Source organism: Apium graveolens, chromosome 10, assembly GCF_009905375.1.
Source record: "Apium graveolens cultivar Ventura chromosome 10, ASM990537v1, whole genome shotgun sequence".
NCBI lineage: Eukaryota > Viridiplantae > Streptophyta > Magnoliopsida > Apiales > Apiaceae > Apium > Apium graveolens.
Genome location: NC_133656.1, coordinates 211,952,595 through 211,974,713, shown reverse-complemented (window position 1 = coordinate 211,974,713; position 22,119 = coordinate 211,952,595). Strand labels below are relative to the sequence as shown.

The window sequence follows — 22,119 nt, the reverse complement described above, 5'->3', positions numbered from 1 at the left end:
TAAACTACAGAGAAATTCTACAGAATACAGCTTACAAATGTTTCTCTGCTAAAAATCTGTTTGCTTGGTTTGTTAGTCAGTTTGTTCTACTAGCTACACCTGGTTTATATATCACCAAGTTTACATGATAATAAGACATGATAATAAAACAAAACCTATCAAGTCTAATTTCATGCTGCTTCACTACTCTATTCCAACATCTTTGAAAATCTTCATAACTTGCATGGAAATGGTAATGCTTCTTTGTTCTCATTTTCCTGCTAAATAGGCTGCCACATTCCTTTTGCAAACACTCGACGCATGTGACTGTGTTGTCACTGTCAACAGATATTTAAATTGATCATCCGTCGGGTACATGCTTGTCATCCGTCGGGTAGCCTTGTTGATCATCCATCGGGTAGCTTTGTTGATCATCTGTCGGGTAGCCATTTATCACTTGACTCCATTTCATTTTTACAGAATTAAAAGACATCTTATATTTACATTTAATCAAACTAGCAGTCTACATGATTCATAAGCTACTAGAGAATCTTATACAAAATTATTTACAGAAATGTGCTACATGACTTATTGTTATATAAGCTACTCACCTGGTGGATATCAATTAGTCATCCTTCGGGACTATATTGAATCATCTGTCGGGACTAAAATTGATCATCTGCCGGGTGCTATAAAATTCACTAAGTTAAATCTACTAAGGTGTTTTGTTTAGCTTATCATCAAGTACAAAACATATTCCTAACACTTTCAAACTGCCGAAGAAAGCTGCAGTTGGTGGGTATGGATCAAATGTTTCTGTGGAGGAAGGGTCTCAGAACAACGCTATCTCAAGGCCGGAGGCTGATGTGAGTGACAGGGCTCCGGAGCAGAATGTTGAGGTGGAGATAGGTGATGAATTTGCGAATCTAGAGGAGCTTAAGCCTCTTGGAGAGGTTCCGGAGGTGGAAGGTGTCCGGAAGAAGAAAAGGCTCCGGAGTTCTGGGACGAAGCCTCCCCAAGCTCAGAATGTCGATGTTGGTGCTGGGTCCGGAGTTGATAAGGGAAAAGGCTTGGATGTTGAGAGTCCGGAGAATCGTAGCCCGGAGCTTGATGTTAAAGTTACTCGTTTCATGGCTGGGATCCCTACAGGATGACTGGAAGAAGATGAACCAGTCCGGATTCGATGCAACTATGAAGGAATGCTCCCGGTTTTGGGGTCAGGTACATTGTTTTTATGTTCCTGTTTTGCTTCTATTCCTTTGCTTTAGAATAATTTTCTAAGAAGTACGTTTATTCTTTTTCAGCTTGGCGGTTATATGGCAGGATCCGCTTCTCTGGCGTATAATGAGTTGAATGATGCCCAAACTTTCATTGCTAATAAGGATGCTAAGATCAAAACTTAAGGGATCAAATTATAGTCAAGGATACTTCTCTGTCTAGACTCAATAAGCACCTTACTGACGTTACAACTCGGGCTGAGAATTCTGAGAAGGAGGTTGCGGATTTAAAGTCTGATTTAGCTGAGCTCCGGAAGCAGCTTTCTTATGTGAGGCCGGAGTCGGAAGTCATCGAAGAGTTTAAGAAGTCCGAGGAGTATGACATGGCTATTGCGAATGCTGGTGCTCCGAAGATCGGTCGTTGCTGGATTGTTGCGGAGAGGCATATTAAGACAAATCCAGAGGCGGATTGGGAGAGCTTTGTCGAAGAATTTATTAAGGCAAAACAGCATATCGAGGCCGGGCTCGGGGAACCGGAGGCTTTTGATGGACCTTTCCCCAGCTTCCTCCCTCCCAATGCTCCGGAGTCTTAATTTCCTCTGTATTGTAATTCGATGTTGCTTTAAGACTTTTAATCCTTAGTTGTTTTAATGTTCGTACTTGGCTCCGGGCTAACTCTAGTCCGGTTAACTTTTGAATGTTTGCTTTAATTGCTGTTATTTTGAGCTTTGTTTTTGTAGTTTATTCTTGCCTTAGAATTTTTTTCTAAGTTTAGGATGTTTGCTCTAGTCTAGAGTCATGTTTGGTCCGGACTAGTGGTTGTTTACTTAGAAAATAATTCTAAGTAAATATGTTTGCTCTAATGGTTGCTTAGTTTTTACTTAAAAAAATAATTCTAAGTAAATATGGTTGCTCTAGTACTGACTTATATTTTGTCCGGACTAGTGGTTGCTTATCTTTACTTAGAAAATAATTCTAAGTAAATGTTTTTGCTCTAGTTCGGACTCGTATTTGGTCCGTACTAGTGGTTGCTTATTTTTACTTAGAAAATAATTCTAAGTAAACATGTTTGCTCTAGTCCAGACTCATAGCTTGTCCGGACTAGTTGTTTCTTATTTTTACTTAGAAAATAGTTCTAAGTAAATATGTTTGCTCTAGTCCAGTCTCATAGCTTGGCCGGACTATAGTGGTTGCTTATTTTTACTTAGAAAATAATTCTAAGTAAATGTGTTTGCTCTAGTCTAGACTCATAGCTTGTCCGAACTAGTGGTCGCTTACTGAGAAAATAATTTTTGCTCTAGTCCAGACTCATAGCTTTTCCGGAATAGTGGTTGCTTAGTTTTACTTAGAAAATAATTCTAAATAAATATGGTTTCTCTAATCCTGACTTATAATTTGTCCGGACTAGTGGTGGCTTCTTAGAAAATTATTTCTAAGTAAATATGGTTGCTCTAGTCCTGACTAGTATGTTGTCCGGACTAGTGGTGGCTTCTTTACTTAGAAAATTATTTTTAAGTAAATATGGTCGCTCTAATCCTGACTAGTAGCTTCTCTGGACTAGTGGGTAGTTTTAATAATTGTAAAAAGAGAAATGCTTTTCATTAATCCGAAGTTCCATTCATACAAATCATAAGTAAAAACAAACTGGTTGCTTGCCGTATTGGCTACAAGATTTTGGTTGCTTTGTTTATTTTGTCCTATTGGTAGAATTTTCTTAGCCTTAGTTCATGCCAAGTATTTGGGATTTCTAAGACATCCATGGTCAGGAGTTTGTAGGTTCCTGGCCTCAGGACTTCTTTGACCTTGTATGGTCCTTCCCATTTGGGCATTAGTTTTCCAGTGTTTGTGGGATCTGATGCTTCTGTGTCTCGAAGGACTAAGTCTCCCACTTGGAAGTTTTTGACTCTGGACTTCTTACTGAAGTGCTCTCTTGTCTTCTCCTTGTATTTTTCCATCCTTTCTACAGCTTGGTCCCGGACCTCATCAATTAGCTCCATGTTTGTTTTGAGTCCTTCTTCGTTTGCTTCTTCATCAAAGTTTATTGCTCTGTGAGAAGGAGATCCCACTTCAATAGGAAGCATTGCTTCGTACCATAAGCTAGTTTGAATGGAGTTTCTTCGGTGCTTGTTCTGGGGCTTGTCCCGTAGGACCATAGTACGTTTGGTAGCTCTTCTGGCCATTTGCTTTTTCTCTCTTTGAGTCTCTTTTCAATACCTCGGAGCAGGATTATGTTGGTGACTTCTACTTGGCCGTTTCGTTGAGGATATGCTACTGATGATTTTTTGTGCTTGATCCCGCGCTCCTGAAGGTAGGACTCGAATTCTGATCCGATGAACTGGGGTCCATTATCTGATACTAGGACTCGTGGTATCCCGAATCTCATCAAAATATTTTCCATAAACTTTATGCAGTCTTGCTGATTGATTGTTCTCATTGCTTTCACTTCAACCCATTTGGTCATGTAATCAATTGAGACTAACAGGTACCTGAGATCTTCTTTGGCCCGGGGAAAGGGTCCCATAATTTCAATACCCCAGACAATAAAGGGGATAGGTGATAGGACTGAGGAGGGTAGGACTGGGCTGATCCGGGACACACTGCTGAATAGCTGGCATTCCTTGCATTTCTTCACGAACTCTATTGCGTCTTGGTGGATAGTTGGCCAGTAGTAGCCTTGTCTTATGATCTTATGAGCTAGGACATTTGCGGACATGTGATCTCCGCATATCCCTTCATGCACTTCTGTCAAACAGTACTTTGCTTCTTCTGGGCCGACACATTTCAGGATAGGAGATGAGAAAGTCCTGCGGTAGAGTAGTCCTTCTTCGAGGAAGAACTTGGCTGCTTTTGCTTTCAATCTTTGGGCTTTTCCTTTGTCTTCTGGGAGCTCCCCTTTTTCCAAGTAGTTGATGAAGGGAGTCATCCGGTGCTGGTTGCTTTCGATCTCTAAGATTTCTCGGGAATCAATAGATGGTTTGTGGAGTTCTTCGAAATTAACTGAGCAGTCCAGGTCTGATGAGTTCCGGACTAATTTGGATTGAATATCTGCTTCTTCATTTTCTTCTCGACATATCTAAAGGACTTGATGCTTTGGGATTGAGGCTAAGTAACTTTGAACCAGTGCTTGGTACTTCGCCAGAATAGGGTCTTTTGCTTTGTATTCTCCGTTTGTTTGTTTGACTACTATCTGGGAGTCGCTGTAGATTTTTAAGTCCTGGACCCTCAGAGCCCTGGAGAGCTTTAGTCCTGCAATCAATGCCTCATATTCTGCCTGATTGTTTGTTGCAGGGAAATCGAAAGATATAGTTGTTTGAATGGTGAATCCTTCAGGACTTTTAAGTATGAGTCCGGCTCTCGACCTTTCGCTTGTTGTAGAACCATCTAATTTCAAGGTCCAGGCTCCCGGACTTGCATCTTGTTCTGTCCCGGGATCCATGTTCATTGGTTTCAGTTCTTCTTCTAGGAAGTTGCATTCGATTATGAAATCTGCAAGTGCTTGAGCTTTAATGGCAGTCCTGGGAATGAAGCTCAAATTAAACTGGCTCAACTCCATGGCCCAATTGACTAGTCTTTCTGAGGCATCTGGCTTGTGAATTATCTTCCTTAAAGGCTGATTTATGACCACTCTGATTTCTCTTCCCTGGAAGTAGTGCTTGAGTTTTCTTGAAGTAGTTACTAAGGCGAAGGCAAACTTCTCCAGTCTTGGGTATCTAGTTTCCGCATCTTTAAGAACTTGGATTACCTAATAGATTGGTTGTTGTCTTCCATTCTCTTCCCTGATTAGGGTAGCTCCTACTGCTTGTGCTCATGCTGATAAGTATAAGTAGAGAGGCTCTCCTGGTTGAGCTTTAGTTAGGACTGGTGGCTGAGAGAGGCAGGACTTGATTTCCTCAAATACCTTTTGACACTCTGGACTCCAGTTCACCTCTTTCTTATTTTTTCTCCTTTGAGTAAGTCGGAGAATGGTAAGCACCTCTCTGCTAGCTTTGAGACAAATCTTCTTAGTGCTACTAGGGAGCCCGCTAGCTTTTGTACATCTTTTTGGGTCCTAGGAGCCCTCGTCCCCTAGATTGCTTTTATTTTCTACGGATTGGCTTCTATGCCTCTGTTGCTGATCATGAATCCTAAGAACTTGCCTGCTCCTACTCCGAAGGTACATTTCTCTGGATTTTGTTTAAGTTGGTTCCTCTTCAGGTTGTCAAAGCACTCCTTCATATCTTCTACATGTCCTGGTATAGTTGTTGATTTGGATATCATATTGTCGACATAGCACTCCAAGTTTCTCCCGATTTGAGACTTGAATATCTTGTTCATGGCTCTTTGGTAAGTGGGCTTGTCAGTCTGAAAGGCAATATCACATAAGCATAGACTGTTTTGTGAGTTATGAATGTTGTCTTAGGTATGTCCTTCGGGTTCATCTTGATCTAGTTGTATCGGGAGAAGGCGTCCATGAAACTTAGCATGATGTGTCCGGAGATGGCAGCTATCAATTGATCAATATTGGGTAGAGGGTACGGGTCCTTCGGGCATGCATCATTTAGATCAGTGTAGTCTACACACATTCTCCATTTACCGTTGGACTTCTTCACCATAACAACATTAGCAAGCCTCTCTGGATATTTGATTTCTTTGATGATTCCTGCTTTAAGTAGTTTCTCCACTTCTTCGTCTATGGCTTTTTGCCTCTCCGGGGCAAAATTCTTTCTCTTCTGTTTGACTAGTTTTTTGTTGGGGTTGACATCCAAGCTGTGCATTGCTATGGACTCGTGTAGTCTGGGCATGTCTCTTGGACTGCAGGCAAAAACATCTTTGTACTCCCGGAGCAAGGACATTAGTCTATTTTTGAAGGACTCCTCGAGTCCTGGCCCAATTTTCACGTTCATGTTAGGACTGCTTTCATCGATCTGGATTTCTTCTGTTTTAACTATAGCTTCGATTTTTTCTTGTTCTTTGTTTGAAACCATTTGATGAATTCGGGCTTCAGAGTTCTTCTTCAGGTAGAAGTTCGCTTGTTCTGATTCTTTTGTTTTGGTTGCTTGCATGGTAGGACTAGCTTGGTCTAGGACCTGATTTTCCTTGTCGACTACCATGACTTGGTTGATTTCCAGTCCTTGCGGACTTGGCATCTTTGCTTCTTGGTCCGTACTTGATTCAATAAGTTGTACTTCTTTTGTTGTTTCTTCCCTTGGCCGGGGTCGATGCTTCTTGGTACTTTGCTGTTTACGAAGGACCGTGGCCTTCCTCTTGTTGTCCTCATGGGTTTCTGCCATGACTAATCCCTGACTATAGCATTCTTCAGCAACTCCATAATCTCCCTTTATCTCCCCGACTCCTGACGGGGTTGGAAACTTTATTTTGATATGGGAGATTGAAGTTATTGCTTGCATCATAGTTAGAGCTGATCTGTCGATAATTCTGTTGTATGACGAAGGAGTGTTGATGACATAAAACTTTATGACATGAGTTACTTGGTTAGGAGCAGTTCCAAAAATGACTGGTAGATATAAAGTTCCTTTGATCAGGACTAAATTGTGTTCGAACCCATAGACTGGATCCTCTCGGCAATCGTTTGAGCAGACACTCCCTAACTACATTCGATCCACTGTGTGCTTAAAGAGAATATTTACTGAGGAACCATTGTCTATGAGCATTTTTCTTACTTCATTATCAAAGATGTCCAAGGTGACAATTAAAGTTGCATTGTGATGAGGGTTGACTCCTCCATAGTCCTTACTACTGAAGGATATCACCATATCTGGGAGTGATTGGATTGATAGCACTTCTTCGCTGAAGTCCGGGCTCCGAGGTGGGGAGTGGGAGCCACCTAGGACTACGTTGACTACATTCTTTCCTCTCTTCTGCACTTCCCCTCTGTTGTTGATGTCCCGGACTAAGTACTTGTTCATATTTCCTTTCTTCACTTGGTCCTCAATGAAGTACTTGAGTGATAAGCAGTTCTCAGTCTTATGGCCATGGGTCTCATGATAATCGCACTGCCTGTCGTATGGCCTGCTCTCCAAAGGAGATTGCATTGGCTTCGGAGGATAATATAAGGGTTTGTCTTTTACCTCCTTCAAGATTTCCTCCGGGGTCATGTTGAGAGGAGTCCAGTCTGGCTCCTGCTTCGGCTCCCGAGGTTGCTTTGCGGGTCCTGGATCGCTCTTTGACTCCTGCTTAGGACCGAGTCTCTGAAAAACCAGAGTAGTTTGTCTTTCTTGACTTTATTGGTTTTGCTTGAACTTCTTGTCCTGATGGTAACCCCCTTTCGGTCGGTCATCAGTGTTTTTACTCCTGGACCCCCCATTCTGGGTCATCCTCATTGCCTGGAGCACATCTATTTCCTTTATGAATCTGGCAACCATGGAGTAAGCTGCTGCCAGACTTTGCGGCTCCTTATTGATCAGTTCTACGATATATCTATCATTGTACTCTGGGTCTAAATTTCTCCTAAAAATGCTCAAAGCTTCCCACTCATCCAAGCTCGAGACTCGTTGTCATGCTGCCGGATTGTCTCCAGGTGACACATGTGCATTTTGTGCGTTTTGTTTGCCCGAAATCTCCGGAGGAAAGAAGCGCGGAAGTCCTTCCAACTATAGATATTGCGGGAGGGGATCCTGTTGAACCATCTCTGGGCCCCTCCCTTAAGATTTGATGCGAAGAACCTTTATTTCGTCAAGTCATTGTAGTAATATATTTGCGTGATCTGCTCAAAGTAGTTCAAGTGCTCCTCCGGGTCTCCCAGACCAACAAAGGAGTCAAAGTTGTAATGCTTCAAGTCCCGCTGCCGGGGAGTAGCCTTCAAGGAGTGGCTGAAAGGAGTTAATGTTTCTCCAATTTCTACTACTGAGTCTCTGTCCATCTTTCTTTTCAACTCATAGATCATATCTTTTAGGTCCTTCTGTTTTTCTTCCTCTTCATCATCAGAAATCAGCTTCAGAGTGGGATCCCTCCGGGTTCTTTTAATCCTGGACCTAGCCAGTAGCTTTTCTTCTTCTAACTGCATCCTTTTCTGGATTTTTAGTTCAAGCTTCGCTTCTTCCTCTTTTCTGATTTGCTCATGCATCTCTTCTAACCTTTTCTGCTTAGCAACTTCTGCTTCTTTCTTATTACCTTGATCCTTCTTGCTTTTCTTTCCTTTAGCTCCAATCCGGTCAAAGACAGATCTCTTAGATTGCTGAGAGTCCCCGGACTCCTCCGGTTCTTCCTCAAGTTCGGCTTCTTCCTGGAGCCGTGTTTGCTCCTACCTGTAGAGCCTGATTGCTTCTGCCAGTTCATCACTTGTAAGGTTTAACATATGTTCTTCGGCCACTGGGACATTAGTGTATTTGTATTGGTTCATCACAATAAGGCTTCTAGCATCCCTAGTGTTTATAATTCTCTCCTCGACGGGAGTGTGTTGTAATGGTTGCTCCTGGAACGCTTCGGCTCCTGGATCAAGGGCCTGGGAGTGGTCTGGCTCCTGGACCTGAGTGCTAGCAGACGGTCTCCCAGAAGTATGTCTTCCTGGTCTTGCCATTTCTAAAAAATACCAACAACGACTAATAAAAATTCCAACTAACAATACGAATCTAAGGTTGCTTTTCGAAAATCGTAAAAATTATCCCAAACAATAGCAAGCAATAACAAACAACTTTCTGGGACTAGTCTAAACAATCTTCTGGGACTACTCAACAATGTGGTAGAATAAATGTAGCGGGGTTTTAGAACACAAAGGCAATATTCAAACTAAAGCAAAATCGGGGTTCTAAAACGATCAAAACTAATAATAGCACACACAAATGTGGCTTAAATCAACAAAACAGGGCTCACACAAATGTGGCCTAAAATAACAAGCACACACAAACGTGGTTTAAATAAACAACATTCATGTTTATGGATGAGTTGGTTGCTTGGGTTCTTACAAGTTGAATAATTGGACTCTTTCAAGAGCTTGTTGATGAAGGTGAATCCAGGGGCACCGAGACCCAAGGATGAAGAGCCCCTCCTTCTAGCGCCAAATGATAACTCCTGGTGGCGGGGCCGCTCCTTCGACGTCGTGCCTGGATCTTTCGCCGATGTGGAGGTGTAGTTGTTGTGGAGGTTCCTACAGAACAACACCGGAAGGGGGGTTTGAGTCTCACGGCGCCTCCGATGTGAGAGTAAGAACTCGCTTTTGGGGAAGATGAAGATAGATATGAATGAATGGTGGATGTGTGTGTATATGAGTGTAAGAGAGTGATTAACCCCAAAACCTTACCTTCTTGGGCTATTTATAACTCAAGGGTAGGGTTTTGGGGTTGGTACCTTTAAATCGTAGCCATCGGTTCTGGGAGCGGAGGACACCTGGCTAGAGTGGATGCTTTACACGTTTTAGTGCGGGACTGGCCGCGGAATGTTCTGAGGATCTTCTGACACGTGCCCTGATTATCCCCATGATTGATGGGTGACAGTTGTCCATGTCATGTGCTTGGGCAAGTGTCTCACGTGTTGGGATTCCCCAAGGTTGGAATTGCTGGATTGGGCCAGTCAGGACTGGAGGTGCGCGGAACTGGATTGAGTTAGGAGTCCATGACTAGTCCTTCTAGGAGCCATATGGAGTTAAGAGTCCAGTACTAGTCCTTGCAGGAGCTACATGTACTATCAGTTAAATAACTTTTTCTTATGAATATCTCCGATTAAATTGAAAGTTAAGAATAAAATCTTGAAAGTACGATTTATAAAAATAGTTATAAAAGATAACCTTTGAATAACTTTAAAAGTAAAAAGTGTCAAAAAATAATAAAAGACGGGCAATATTAAAAATGAAACCTAAAGTTTTGTCCAGCATAAATTACTTATGAATTCGTATGTACCAGGGCTTAGTTTCTTTTAGATATTTTATAATTGGACCAGATTATATTAAAAGATCGTATTAAGTAACTATTTTTACTTAAATACATGTCTAATTTTTATAAAAACATATTTTAGGTCTGATACAAAGTTAACCGACTGGTTACTTAACAATATATTTGTTGTAGGGTGTTGGGGTTATTATAATAATATTTATAATGCAGAGTTTTATGGGTAAAATAAGTGTCATGAAACCTAGATCTTGACCATCGATTTGAGGGCATCACAGTTTGAATAGAGGTTTCGATACGATTAAGTATAAAATTAAACGAGTCGGCTCGTTAAAACTGATTCGTTTAATTTGATGAGCTAGCTCGACCCGACTCGTGAAATTAAATGAGTCGAGTTTGGATAGAGATTTAGTCTCGATTAGTTAAACGAGTCGATTTGACTCGAATCAATTAACCTCGCCCCGAATTACGCCCTACTCGAAATTCGGCTAACTCGCCCCGAATTACAGCCGTACTTGTGAGTTGTGATCATTATTATAAAAAATGGGAATCGGACTGAGTTACCAGTTATGATTACATCCGAGTACAAATCGGATATATGTAATATTGAAATATTATTTAATATATTAGTATAATTATATTAGTTATTTATTAATAAGTAAATATACATTATATTTTAATACCATAATTATTTATATTTAAATGAACACTGTATTTTAATTTTAATAAAATATTATATATGCTCCGATAAAAAAATCCTATAACAATTAATCGAATTATAAAAATTGAATACATCATACAGACAAATTGAAGATTTTTAAAATAGTGGTTAATGGTTTTGATTAATTAAAAGATAGAACATAAATGGTTTCTTCTCTCTTTTTTCCCCGTGGCTCGTAACTATGAAGGCATTGTTATGTGTTGTTTCTTCGGTAAGCGATATACATTGCCGCAATTCAATATAGTGTAAGTGGGGTAATAATCTTTTCAAAAAAAGTCGAGTCTTCTCGAGAGATAGGTAACTCTTATTGGTTTTTCAGAGTCCGATAAATTGATAAATTTTATGTTGAAGCTAAGTATCCTCTCTTTTCATATTTCTAAAGTCAGACTCTGATTATATATTATTTGTACCTTCGTGTTTTATTTTATTATTTGGTTAATTGCATTTTTTTTCTGAAATTATATAATTGGACCATCGTTGTGCTTACGGTACAATATTCCCAATAGACTACCCACACAAATGACAACTTAAATGAAAATAATCTAAGGTTTCTTTCAGAGATGAACAACAGAATAAAAGAAGATGAGATTAAAGTTGAGAAATTTATGAAAAAAGCAAAAGAAAATAAAATTAAAGTTAAAAAATTGATGATCAATCACTATTTTTAAAAGGGTTAATGGCCATTCATAAATAGCCATTCATTATCAAGCCATTCATAAAATGTTTCTACAATGAAGGGAGGAGGAAGAAGATAAGTAATGTCACCCATACTAGCCCTATTTTCAGTTTTTCTGTCCCTCCATTATCAAGTCATATACTCCTCTGATCCAGACCCTGTTCAGGATTTCTGCATACCACACACCGCATTAAATGTCACTCGAACAATGAGGTCTGATCTCATCCCATGCAAAAACCTGGTAGATGTTATCCCCGATGATTTCATCTTTTCAGGTATAAAACATCCTGGAAATTTCTCAGACTCTGGAATATCAGCAATATCCGTGAGTCCAAAAACTTTTCCAGGTCTCAACACCCAAGGTATGTCTTTTGTACGTTCCGATCTCAAAGTCAACGGTGTCAATGCTCCACATTTCCACCCCAGGGCAACTGAAATAACATACGTCGTTCAAGGCCGAGTTTACTCTGGTTTTGTGGATTCAACAAACCGAGTTTTTGCCAGAATTATTGAGAAAGGGGAGGTGATGGTATTTCCCAGGGGTTTAGTTCACTTTCAGATGAATGTTGGAAGGTCAACTGCAACAGTTTTTGGTAGCTTTAATAGCCAAAATCCAGGAATGCAGAAGATCCCCTCAATCATTTTCGGGTCAGGAATTAACGGTAAACTCTTAGAAAAGGCTTTTGGATTGACTTCTAAGCAGATTGGAAAGATTAGGAAGAAATTCCTACCTAAAAACCTAAGTTAGAAAGAAAGTATGGCCAAATTTTCTTGTGTGCTTTTCTCTGTAGTGAGTAGCCTCTTCGAGTATATTGGCCAGATTCAGTAGACTGGTACTAAGAGTGCACAGTTTGAAGTGTCTCTAGCATAAGAAGTTAAGAACTAGTGAATTATCTAATTTCCTTCCTGTATCCGTTGTATGAATTGTCTTGTGGCATTAGAACTAGATCATCTAATACTCCTTTCATTATAATTATTACTATGTGATAACAGAAAAGCAATTGCAGCTTCCAAAACGCTTCATAAGAGCAAGTCCAATACTAATGCTATAGGAGTAATAGCACCTTGCACTGGACATGTTCTAATGGGGATTACAGAACAGAGATGCATAGAAGGTGAGCGTATTTTTTCAAACAAACAATAGTAGAAAGGGGAAAAGAAAAAAAATGAGTGGGTGCCCGTCCCCTGCGCCTCGAGCTCACTTTCCTGTGGATCTCTTACTACTGGTATGTTCAATTAGCAAGTAGTTATCCACTTATAGGTAAATTGGTACAAAAATCTGTCTATTCATGCTTGTGTTGTGGCCGTGGGCATGCAACGCCTATAGAGGTTAAAGTCGGGAGGCATACAAATTTACTTGAGATTATATATAGGACCTCAATTGAATATCCTAATTCCTGACTTTTCGTGAGTAAATTAGATAATAAATCAAAGATATGCAAGCAATTCATACCCACGGGCTTCAAGAAAAAACCCATTGACGGTATATAAACCCGCCACAGAAATTGAACGAAAAATCATTTATACGGAAGGCGGTACAGAAATAAAGTTCTCTTACAAAATATCTAACATATAATAGATAAAAAAACCATAAAGCTAACCTGTGAAACCCCAGAACCTAGCAAAAGAACTATAGATAGTGAAGATCGCTGGTTTGTCTATAGAACGGTATCCTCTCCGATCAAAAGTGCTTTCATAATCGCATTGCCCATGCCATTTGCAAGTGGAAATAAGTGGCCAGCCCCTGCAAGTTCATGGTATCGAATCCATGGAAGCTTTTGGGCGACGTATCGTTGTAGTGTAACAGGCGTGAATCTGTCTTCATCTCCTTGCCACAAGTGCACGGATCCTTCATTGTTTGGAAATGGACTTTCAAGATCCATAGGATCGAACTCCCACGTACCAAAACCAATCATCAAGTCACGGTGTAGGGATTCATACTCTCCTTGTTGTGTTACTTGTGCCTGTTAAATGCAGAGTATGCATTCGGACAGAAAGAAGCAAGGATTGTAATAGTTACAAAGATATTTTGCACAATGATTAATTTGAGTGATCGTAGTTATGATCTTTAACTCAACACAGTCCAGGCTTCAAAGATATAGTAGCTACCAATGTTATTAATTATGTGTCAATTGTAGATGTTTTACATTTAAATAAATACACACAAGCATGCACATATATAGTACAAAGATGATTCAACTAACGGGTATAATTTGGTTCAACCTCCATTTTGGTTTATCCCATCTCACAACCGTCAGATCTTTCTAATCAAGATCTAAATATTAAAAAAATGCTATTATTATTCATAGAGATACAAATAAGTTTCAAGGTTCGAATACCACCATCAACAAAAAAATTTATTTCTCATATTCGAATCACATCATAACAAGCATTTAGAATATCTAAAATGTTAAAAATAAAGTCAATAGTTCAAGTTTCAATCATATAAAATTTAATTATTTGATATAATCTTAAAAATATACACATTCAAATTAAAATTTTATTCATATAATAATTATTATTTACATCAATTTTTTATTAAAATTTATATAATATAAATAAAAATATATAAATATTAAAAGAATCCATGTATCGCACGGGTTTAAGCTAGTAATTAGTAATGGTCAGACGACAGGTATGTAGAATGTAACTGTTTGTGGATGAGCATAATGGTTTGTCTCAGTTACTAGATACTTGCTAAAATATGACAAAGCAAACAAATTAACAAAAGTTGCCATCAAGACAGCTTTATAATAATATGATACTATCCATTACCAGAAGCATAGACTTTCGATTCAACGCAAAATATGATCAGTGTCAGTTGATCCAAACGACTAATCAGTTCATCCCGACTCAGGGTAACAGAGTCATTTGGTTGCTAAATAGAACATACACAGAACCAACAAAGAATGGTTTACTTTATCATTAAACTTATTAGTATTACATTGTTACTTATTAATTTTATTCATTATTAATTAAATGTAGGCACTAGTGTAAATTGACTCCGCTGCTGCCTTGCTATCCTCTACATCGAAGATTCAAACCCTGACTCTTTGTGATACAAAATTGGGGTAATAATGCAAACATCAAGATGTAACAACCTGTTCCCGAGTTTAATTTCAAGAGCATGGCAGGTGAAAGAGAACTAAAGTAGGTAACTTTACACTCCTATGTGTGCTCTCAAGCGTTTTGTAGGAGGGCAAGGCAGGTAAGAGAAGGTATAATTACCTCCATTTCGCCCGGAAAGTAGGATGCAGAGGAAATAAAAGTGACTGAAAGCCTTTAAAAATATTTTTAAGTATTTCAAACATAACCCTTTAATCTTCTACTGATAATATTTTTAAAAATTCTATAACAACTCTTCCATTGTAAAACACCAGAGCACAATAGCGTAATATTACTTTTCCTTCCCTCTGCTTTCATTACTAACAAAATTCAGGAACAAGGCATAACTCTTTTATGACATATCAAACAACCAATTGCAAGGGATTACCGACATCAAGAATCAAACAAGCAAAAATAATAGCAACGAAGTTTTAAAAATGAACATAGAGTTCTTTCTTTGAATAAGTCTTCCCGTGATTACTATGCACTATAAAACGTTGGACAGGCTTAAAAAAAACTTCTAGAATGGTATCCTTGACTTAATGTATCTTAAATGATGAATAGAAAATTTCTTATGTAACAAATTGGAGCCATTACGCATTAGCAATATGTATCTTCTACATTTGAAACAGGTAACTGTACACCTATAAAGAAAGTACATAGTTTGAACTAGAAATTTAAAATCCTTCTAAGCAGATTTTGGGAAGTATTAAAAAGTGACATAGATTTCCATATAGATAAATACCACCGGATAACCTGCACTTCTCAAATATATATACATCTACGTTAGAAATATTCTGAAATAGAGTGAAACAAGTAGGAATGCACCAGTAGCCAGTGAGAAACATAACATCTAAGCATGATATTCTAAATACTTGCTATCACATTTTGTGGAGCAAATAATACCTCATAAGGTTTTCTCCTGGACGAATTTAACTTAGCCAAAAGCTCCAAGTCTTGGGGAGATAAAAGAAGGGGGCTATGAGCTATGACAGCAGAAGAAGGAAACCACTTCTGGGTGTTCCACCAGTAAGTCAGCCTCGGAAGGTAGTGAGAAACACGTAATGTCCACTGGTCCTGAGTAAGCTGCTGGTTGTATGCTTCCCTGGATAAGTTCGAGGGAAAACCAGGCCACCAGTGATTAGCTACAGGGGCTAAAAGAGTTGCTCCTGCTAGCCTGTATTCATCAAAAAGAACAAACTTCAAATGGAGGGAACAAACAGTACATAGTAGAACCATTTCATAGATTTTCAACAGAAGAAAGACAATAGTTTAGGCTTTCTTTGAGCTGTTAATATAAATTCCTTCATCCCACTAAAATGGTAGGAGGGTTGAACCTACTTCTGTGGTATGTACTTCAGACATGACCATATTGCTTGTCCGCCCATTGAATATCCAACTACATAAAATTTTGGTCCTAGTCCCAATTGATCAGCAAGCTGCTCTATATCCATAGCGATACTCTTGACTGTTCGATTTGGATTAGGATCACTTTCTCCATAACCAGGTCGATCAAAAGAAACAATATAAATCCCCAACTCTTTAATAACATCCTGTTGAAGATAAGATTCACCAAATAAACAATTTCAAGCTTTAAGTAACAGTGTAAAGACCTATGAGTAGTTGAGAAAACAAGGGCCATTAAATCTTAGTACCGGAGAAAGGGTTGCAAGAATAACTGCATCATGCCTACAGCTTCCGAACCCATGGACAAATACTATCTTATACTTGGCCATATCTCTTGGGACACCAAACTCAGTGTAGGCCAAATGTCTTCCATCAGTAAGTTTTATTCTAGATGCTGTAACAGGGGGGCCATCCAGAGACCCACATGTCTTGGGTGGAGGAGGTCGACTTGCCTGGTAACCCCATGCCAAAATTCCAACAAAGAACACCAGTGATAGTTTCATAAATATCCCTGAAATAATGTCTTTAACTTATTATACAATATACCGGTAAAGATTAATATATCAATTTTTACAGTGATCAAGTTTAACACAGGTATAAACTTCGTAATTTACTGAGGTTTAAGTTTTAACTTTGTAACTGTTAGAATACTAATATAAGATCCTAGAAAGGGCCTTCCTCTAACAGGTTTTAGAGAGACTGGTTCCTGACATGGTATCAGAGCTTAGACCGGACTCAGGTTCGATCATTGCCACAATTTATCGTGGAGTTAGAATACTAATATAAGATCCTAGAAAGGGTCTTCCTCTAAAACACCTTGAGTTTGAGAGAACATTACATACTGTCCGACTACCCACCAAATAGTGAAACAATTCCTAACTAATCAATCATATAGCTAGTAACATCAAGACCCGTGTTGTGATAATTAACCAATATAACATTTGTAATATCACTTTGCCATTCACGATTTCTTTTCTTTCATCAAACACAATGAGTCAATAGCTTTACATAGCTAGTATCAGTAAAAATCACAACTTTGGAAACATCGAAGCAACCAGATAACCAGCACACAATTCTAAAGATCCGGGGTAGTCGAAAGACTCAACAGCTAATCAAGATGCATAATTTAAACACACAGAATGCGAAAAATACCCAAATATCTAAAACTACACAGGAAAAAGAATCACACTAAAAATGCCCCATTTAAGCTGATCAAATAGTAAAATGCAAAAATTAGAATACATGTAAAATTCAAAAAGGTAATTTAATTAGCACAAATATATGAACTTGCAGTGAAATAAAGTATAAATGAAATAATAAAAAGAGAAAGAAAAGGGAACCTGAAGAGAGTTGAAATGAAGATTTGTGTTGGGTTTTTCTGGTATGAGACCTTGCAGATGCTGCTGAGATTTTCCGGTTCACTCCGACCGCCATTTTATACAAGCGATCAGAAATGAACACAGAATTCTGTGAGATCTATATAAGTTTAGTATAGTACTAATATAAACTAATGGCAGTGTAGAACTGTAGATAGATGTCTTTTGTTTAGTTTTTGCTAAGTTGGGTAGCAAAGTCGTTGCCTTTCTTTTTTCTATAAAAGTTTTTAAAGGTCACCAATTTTTCAATTTTCACGTTTTAATTTTTTTTTTACAAGAAATCAACCTAAGCAGTCAAGCCGCCTGCCTGCCTTCTGAGTTTTAATGGATTTTAATGGAAAGCAAGTAAATTATTATTTATCTATCTATCAATCAGTGTTACAGAAATCGTTAATCGGGGAAGATCGGTCACATGACTTTATAAGGATTAATCGGTGAATCAGGGATTAATCGGTTGGATTAATCTGTAACAAAATCGGAAGTAAAGTTTTTTATATATAAATATATTTATGATTTTTTTAAATGAAGTCATTACTTGCTAACCCTTCACCTACCCTACCTATCTTATTACACAAAAATAAATATAAATATATTTAATTTTATAAAATAAAGTATATTCCCCGTGAAAGGGAGAGAATTGGAGTATAATACTAGATATGTATATGATTTACGCAAATACAGAAAGAATTGAAAAGCAGATTCCAGTTCCCTTGTCCAAACATCTACTTCATCTCATCTTAGCTACTTAATTAAAATCACAATTCTCTCTCTTCTCCCATCTCAGCCCGCCGTTTCGGAACAAGTTACTTCATTTCCGTGGTTCAACTTCTATCGGCTCTTCACCATCTACCATCGCTCGATTTGACTCTCTATCATTATCTCTCGCTCTCGAAGATGTCTTCATCTCTTTCTTTCATCATATCAGTGAGATTGAATGTCGGTTTTGACCCGTTAATTCTCCAATTTTGACCCGATATTAGAAAACCGTTTTATGCCCCGATTCACCCTAATTAGATCGGTAGCACTGATATGGCTGATATATCGGCCGATTTATCGGCGATCCGGCCGATTTCTGGAACACTGCCATCTATACACTATATAATAATATATGAAATATTAAAAATTTGATAGTTGATAAATTGGTATTTACTGTAATTACTTAATTATCCTTATTTAATTATTTTATATTTTTATTAATTATCCCATCTGGCAGCCTCAATTTGAAGCATTGAACAACATGACCACCAGTCCTTTTCGGTTTATTTAGTTTTTTATTGAATGAATTAACTCCAGTTCCGATTATTAGAGGGTTTGCCATGTACAGTTTCACAGCATTACAAATCAAAGCGTAATTTAGTTTGGGTATTATTAATCTATATATCTATATAAAGGAGAATCTCGCGTGTCTGACGTGGCAGGTCTTATCTTCATACTTGCCCATTTTTCTCATTTCTGAGACGTTGTGAATTTTGGGCTAATCTCCTGTAAATAATTATTTTTGGCTTTCAATCATCCATTATCAATCAGTTACGACCTTTTAATCTACCAAACCCTCTAAAAATACCATGAGAATATATACGTGTGAAACCGGTAGATACGCCAAATGAAGAAAGAATTCAGAGTCAATTACCCATTACCCAGGTTCGTTATGCTCAATTTTGATTTGATTTGATTTTCTTTAGCTGTGTGCATATATTGTATGATACACACGATTCATTCAATGATTACATAAGTATATATAAATAATTAGATTAGTTTATATAAATGATTAGATAATCAATCATGCACATACAATGATTCGATTATACTCGGATATTGTAGCTTTTAGTTCATTATTTTCTGACTATTGTACTGTATTTACAGCTAATCTCGTCAGTAGTCGCTCAATTACATTATAGCAAATCAATATTACATTGTATGTTATTTTCTTCTTGTACATTAAAGACTCATTGGGGGTGTGAATGTTTTCGGATCGAAAACTTTGATCGGTAACTTATAAAATTTTGATGTATTTGCTTCCAAATTTGTGATGTATTTACAAAATTATCCTCATATGTATTTTTTTGATTTTTAGCCCTCAAATTATCCACTATTCTTGTGACAATTTCTTTTCAGCTAACAATTCATGCAAATCTTAAGTTTTTTTAGTGTTCTCCCTGTAAATTGTAGGGATTATACGAATGAAATTAAAAGTATCCTTGCAACTATTCGTCTCCTTGGTGTTTCATTTGTAGTGACTATGTCTTATTTAATTTCCTTGCATTATGACTCAGCTTTAATTTGAAAAAGAACGCCAACAGTCATCCCCTCCATGTACATCTCTGCTCATTTGCATTAGCAATCAATGTCAAATTTGGATATGATTTCCAGTTTGTGGTTCTGCCCATGTTTCAGAGCCGTCCTAACGACATGACCATTCTCTCAAGTATATATCTAGGATTAAGCTTCTTTCATTACGTTTAATTCTGGATAAATTGTCGTACTGCTTCTATTTGCTTTTATTTATTTTCTGTTCCCTGGCAGCATATTACCTTCTGATAGATTAGGATTCCATAAATTTTTGGTGCTTGTTAATTTAAAAATATTTTGTTTAAATTTAGTACTGCTGTTGTCGCTTGCGGAAAAACTTAACTCTTTATTTGTTGAGAAAAGTGAAGCTTAAAATAGAGTTGTTTGATCCGAATCTCTAAAATCAAAATTTGTTTATAAGATTAGAAAGATTGTCATATGATATTTGTAAAATTGTATCTTCCTACCCTATATTAGAAAATGGATTACATGATTGATACATAATTTAGGTTTGCTATGCTACTCATCCCGTGAACTTCTTCAGTGTTTTTATGTTGGGCTATTTTAAATAAAAGAAGTATCAGGTTTGCGACGACTGAGAATTTTGCGATGCAATTAAGTCAATAAAGTATACTTTATGTGATGTGATTATAATTATGTGATTAAGTGTTGGTTAATTGTCTTTACTGTATATTAGAATCTAGGAGCGTAAATAGAAACGTTCCAATGTAAAGAGTCAGATTAGGAGTTAAGCTGTGTTATCGGGCCGTCAAGTAGAACGGAACCCGTCCTAAAAAGGTGTTAATGTATTTAAAATGTGAACTATGTGTTATTATGTGAAATGAAATGCTTGAGTAAAGTAATGCGTTTTAATGATGTGTCGGTCGATAACGATATTGTGAATCGTAATTGAAACGCTGAGAGTCGGGCCGTCAGGCTGAACGTGACCCGGTAAAAGAAGGACAAATTTTATGATCAGACATGAGTTGTGATGCGTTCATATATGTGCTTTCTTGTCTGTATGCATGATTACGTGATCTGTTGACATTTTTATGGATTTAAGGGAATTATTTGATTTAAATAAGGTTTATTTAACCTTCGCACATTTTTATAAAATTATCTGAGTAAGATAAAGGCATGAGATTTATTCTGTTATCTTCGTAATAGTCCTAGAGACTTTCTAAAAATGATGGACGGGTTTATTTGGTGATCGTTGCATTATAAATTGATTTTTATGTGATAAAATGCTATTATTAGCACAAACTTGTGAAAATCATATAAAATCAACCGTTCGCTCAAAAGTTTATTATGAGTAATGGTTAGAAAGCTAATTTCGAGATCTACGTCTTAAAATTGTCATTTGCAATAATTTTCGACTTTCCGAGAGGGATATATTTAATATTCGATTTCTATCTTATTTAAGTAAAAAGAAAGGATTAATCAAACAAAAAGGGATTTAGTAGAATACTAAAATACCCTTGGCCCTAATAAAAATATAAACTCACTCCCCCCTCTTTCTTCTTTCTTTTCCCGTGAGCATTCTCCCCTTCTCCCTCACTTTCTTTCTTCCTCTCTCTCGAACACTCTCTTTCTCTCTCGGCTCTCTCCCCATCTCTCTTCTCTCTCTTGCATGCAACACCGAATACTCACTCAAATTCAAAGATATTACCATCTATAGCTTCTAATTTCGGTATACTACTCAAACACCACTTGCATGTAAGTGTTTATGTAAGTGTTTATGGTTCCATCTCTATGATTGTGTTCAAGGAAATACGATTTCTTGATACATGATCACAAGAGAAGATTCAAGAGATTTTGTGGTTTAAAACTCAAGAGGAGACCCGTTATGGGCACTCTTAAGTTCGACCACCACCGGCCATGATCCAAGGAGAGCCGGTGGAATTTTAAGAAAATGATATGTTAATGTGATTTTTGAGTTTTATGCTCTTTAAAAATTTTATGTAGCTATTGCATGTCTTGGTTTCTTGAAAAGTTTAAAAAGGGTTTTGTACTTCCTTTGAAATTTAAGTGTGTGATTTATAAATGGATTGCTATGAATGTGTTAAAAGAATTTGGATTTGTGTAATTGATTTGATGCTTAAGGAATCGAATTTGAGGGTTGCATGTTGGGGATTTTGGTTCGGCTTTGTACTAATAAAAAGGGGAATTGGATTTGGAAACTTGATCTTAGTATAAACTAAGCTTATTTAGTGAAAAATGTGATTGCATGTTGGTTTAAAAGAAGAACTAGTGAATGCATTCATGTTTAATTGGATAATGTGATTAAGGCTTGAGTCACTAAGTGATGCTTTGTTTGTGATTCGAAAATCGTGATGAAAATGAGTTGAATGTCTAAGATAAGGTGTAAAACAAGTTGAAATTGTGATTTAAAACCTTGCATGTGTGATTTCTTGAAAAACCCGAATGGGTCTTATGGTTAAAAAGTGAATTAAGTGGATTTTCGTGAGATTATATGCTAATTATCTTAGTTAATAATAAGAACTTGGTTGCATGTCATTGATTGGATGAT

At 37.6% G+C, this 22,119-nt stretch overlaps 3 protein-coding genes across 3 annotated transcripts; 1 reads left to right on the top strand and 2 right to left on the bottom strand.

Annotated features, from left to right (window-relative positions):
• Positions 1 to 6,784: 6,784 nt before the first annotated feature.
• LOC141691757 (uncharacterized) lies at positions 6,785 to 7,291 on the bottom strand. Its single transcript, XM_074496515.1, has one exon. It carries the CDS (start codon positions 7,289 to 7,291, stop codon positions 6,785 to 6,787), a length of 507 nt encoding a protein of 168 aa, XP_074352616.1.
• A 4,187-nt stretch (positions 7,292 to 11,478) lies between these two features.
• Positions 11,479 to 12,385, top strand: LOC141689623 (germin-like protein subfamily 3 member 2). The gene has a single exon (XM_074493967.1). The coding sequence runs from the start codon at positions 11,495 to 11,497 to the stop codon at positions 12,158 to 12,160; it is 666 nt and encodes a 221-aa protein (XP_074350068.1). The 5' UTR covers positions 11,479 to 11,494; the 3' UTR covers positions 12,161 to 12,385.
• Positions 12,386 to 12,917: 532 nt separating this feature from the next.
• Positions 12,918 to 17,499, bottom strand: LOC141689622 (uncharacterized). The gene is made up of 5 exons (XM_074493966.1): positions 17,265 to 17,499; positions 16,173 to 16,435; positions 15,859 to 16,070; positions 15,424 to 15,694; positions 12,918 to 13,376 (listed from the first exon to the last, which is right to left on the bottom strand). Exons 1-5 carry the CDS (start codon positions 17,356 to 17,358, stop codon positions 13,071 to 13,073), a joined length of 1,146 nt encoding a protein of 381 aa, XP_074350067.1. The 5' UTR covers positions 17,359 to 17,499; the 3' UTR covers positions 12,918 to 13,070.
• Between the last annotated feature and the right edge of the window lie 4,620 nt (positions 17,500 to 22,119).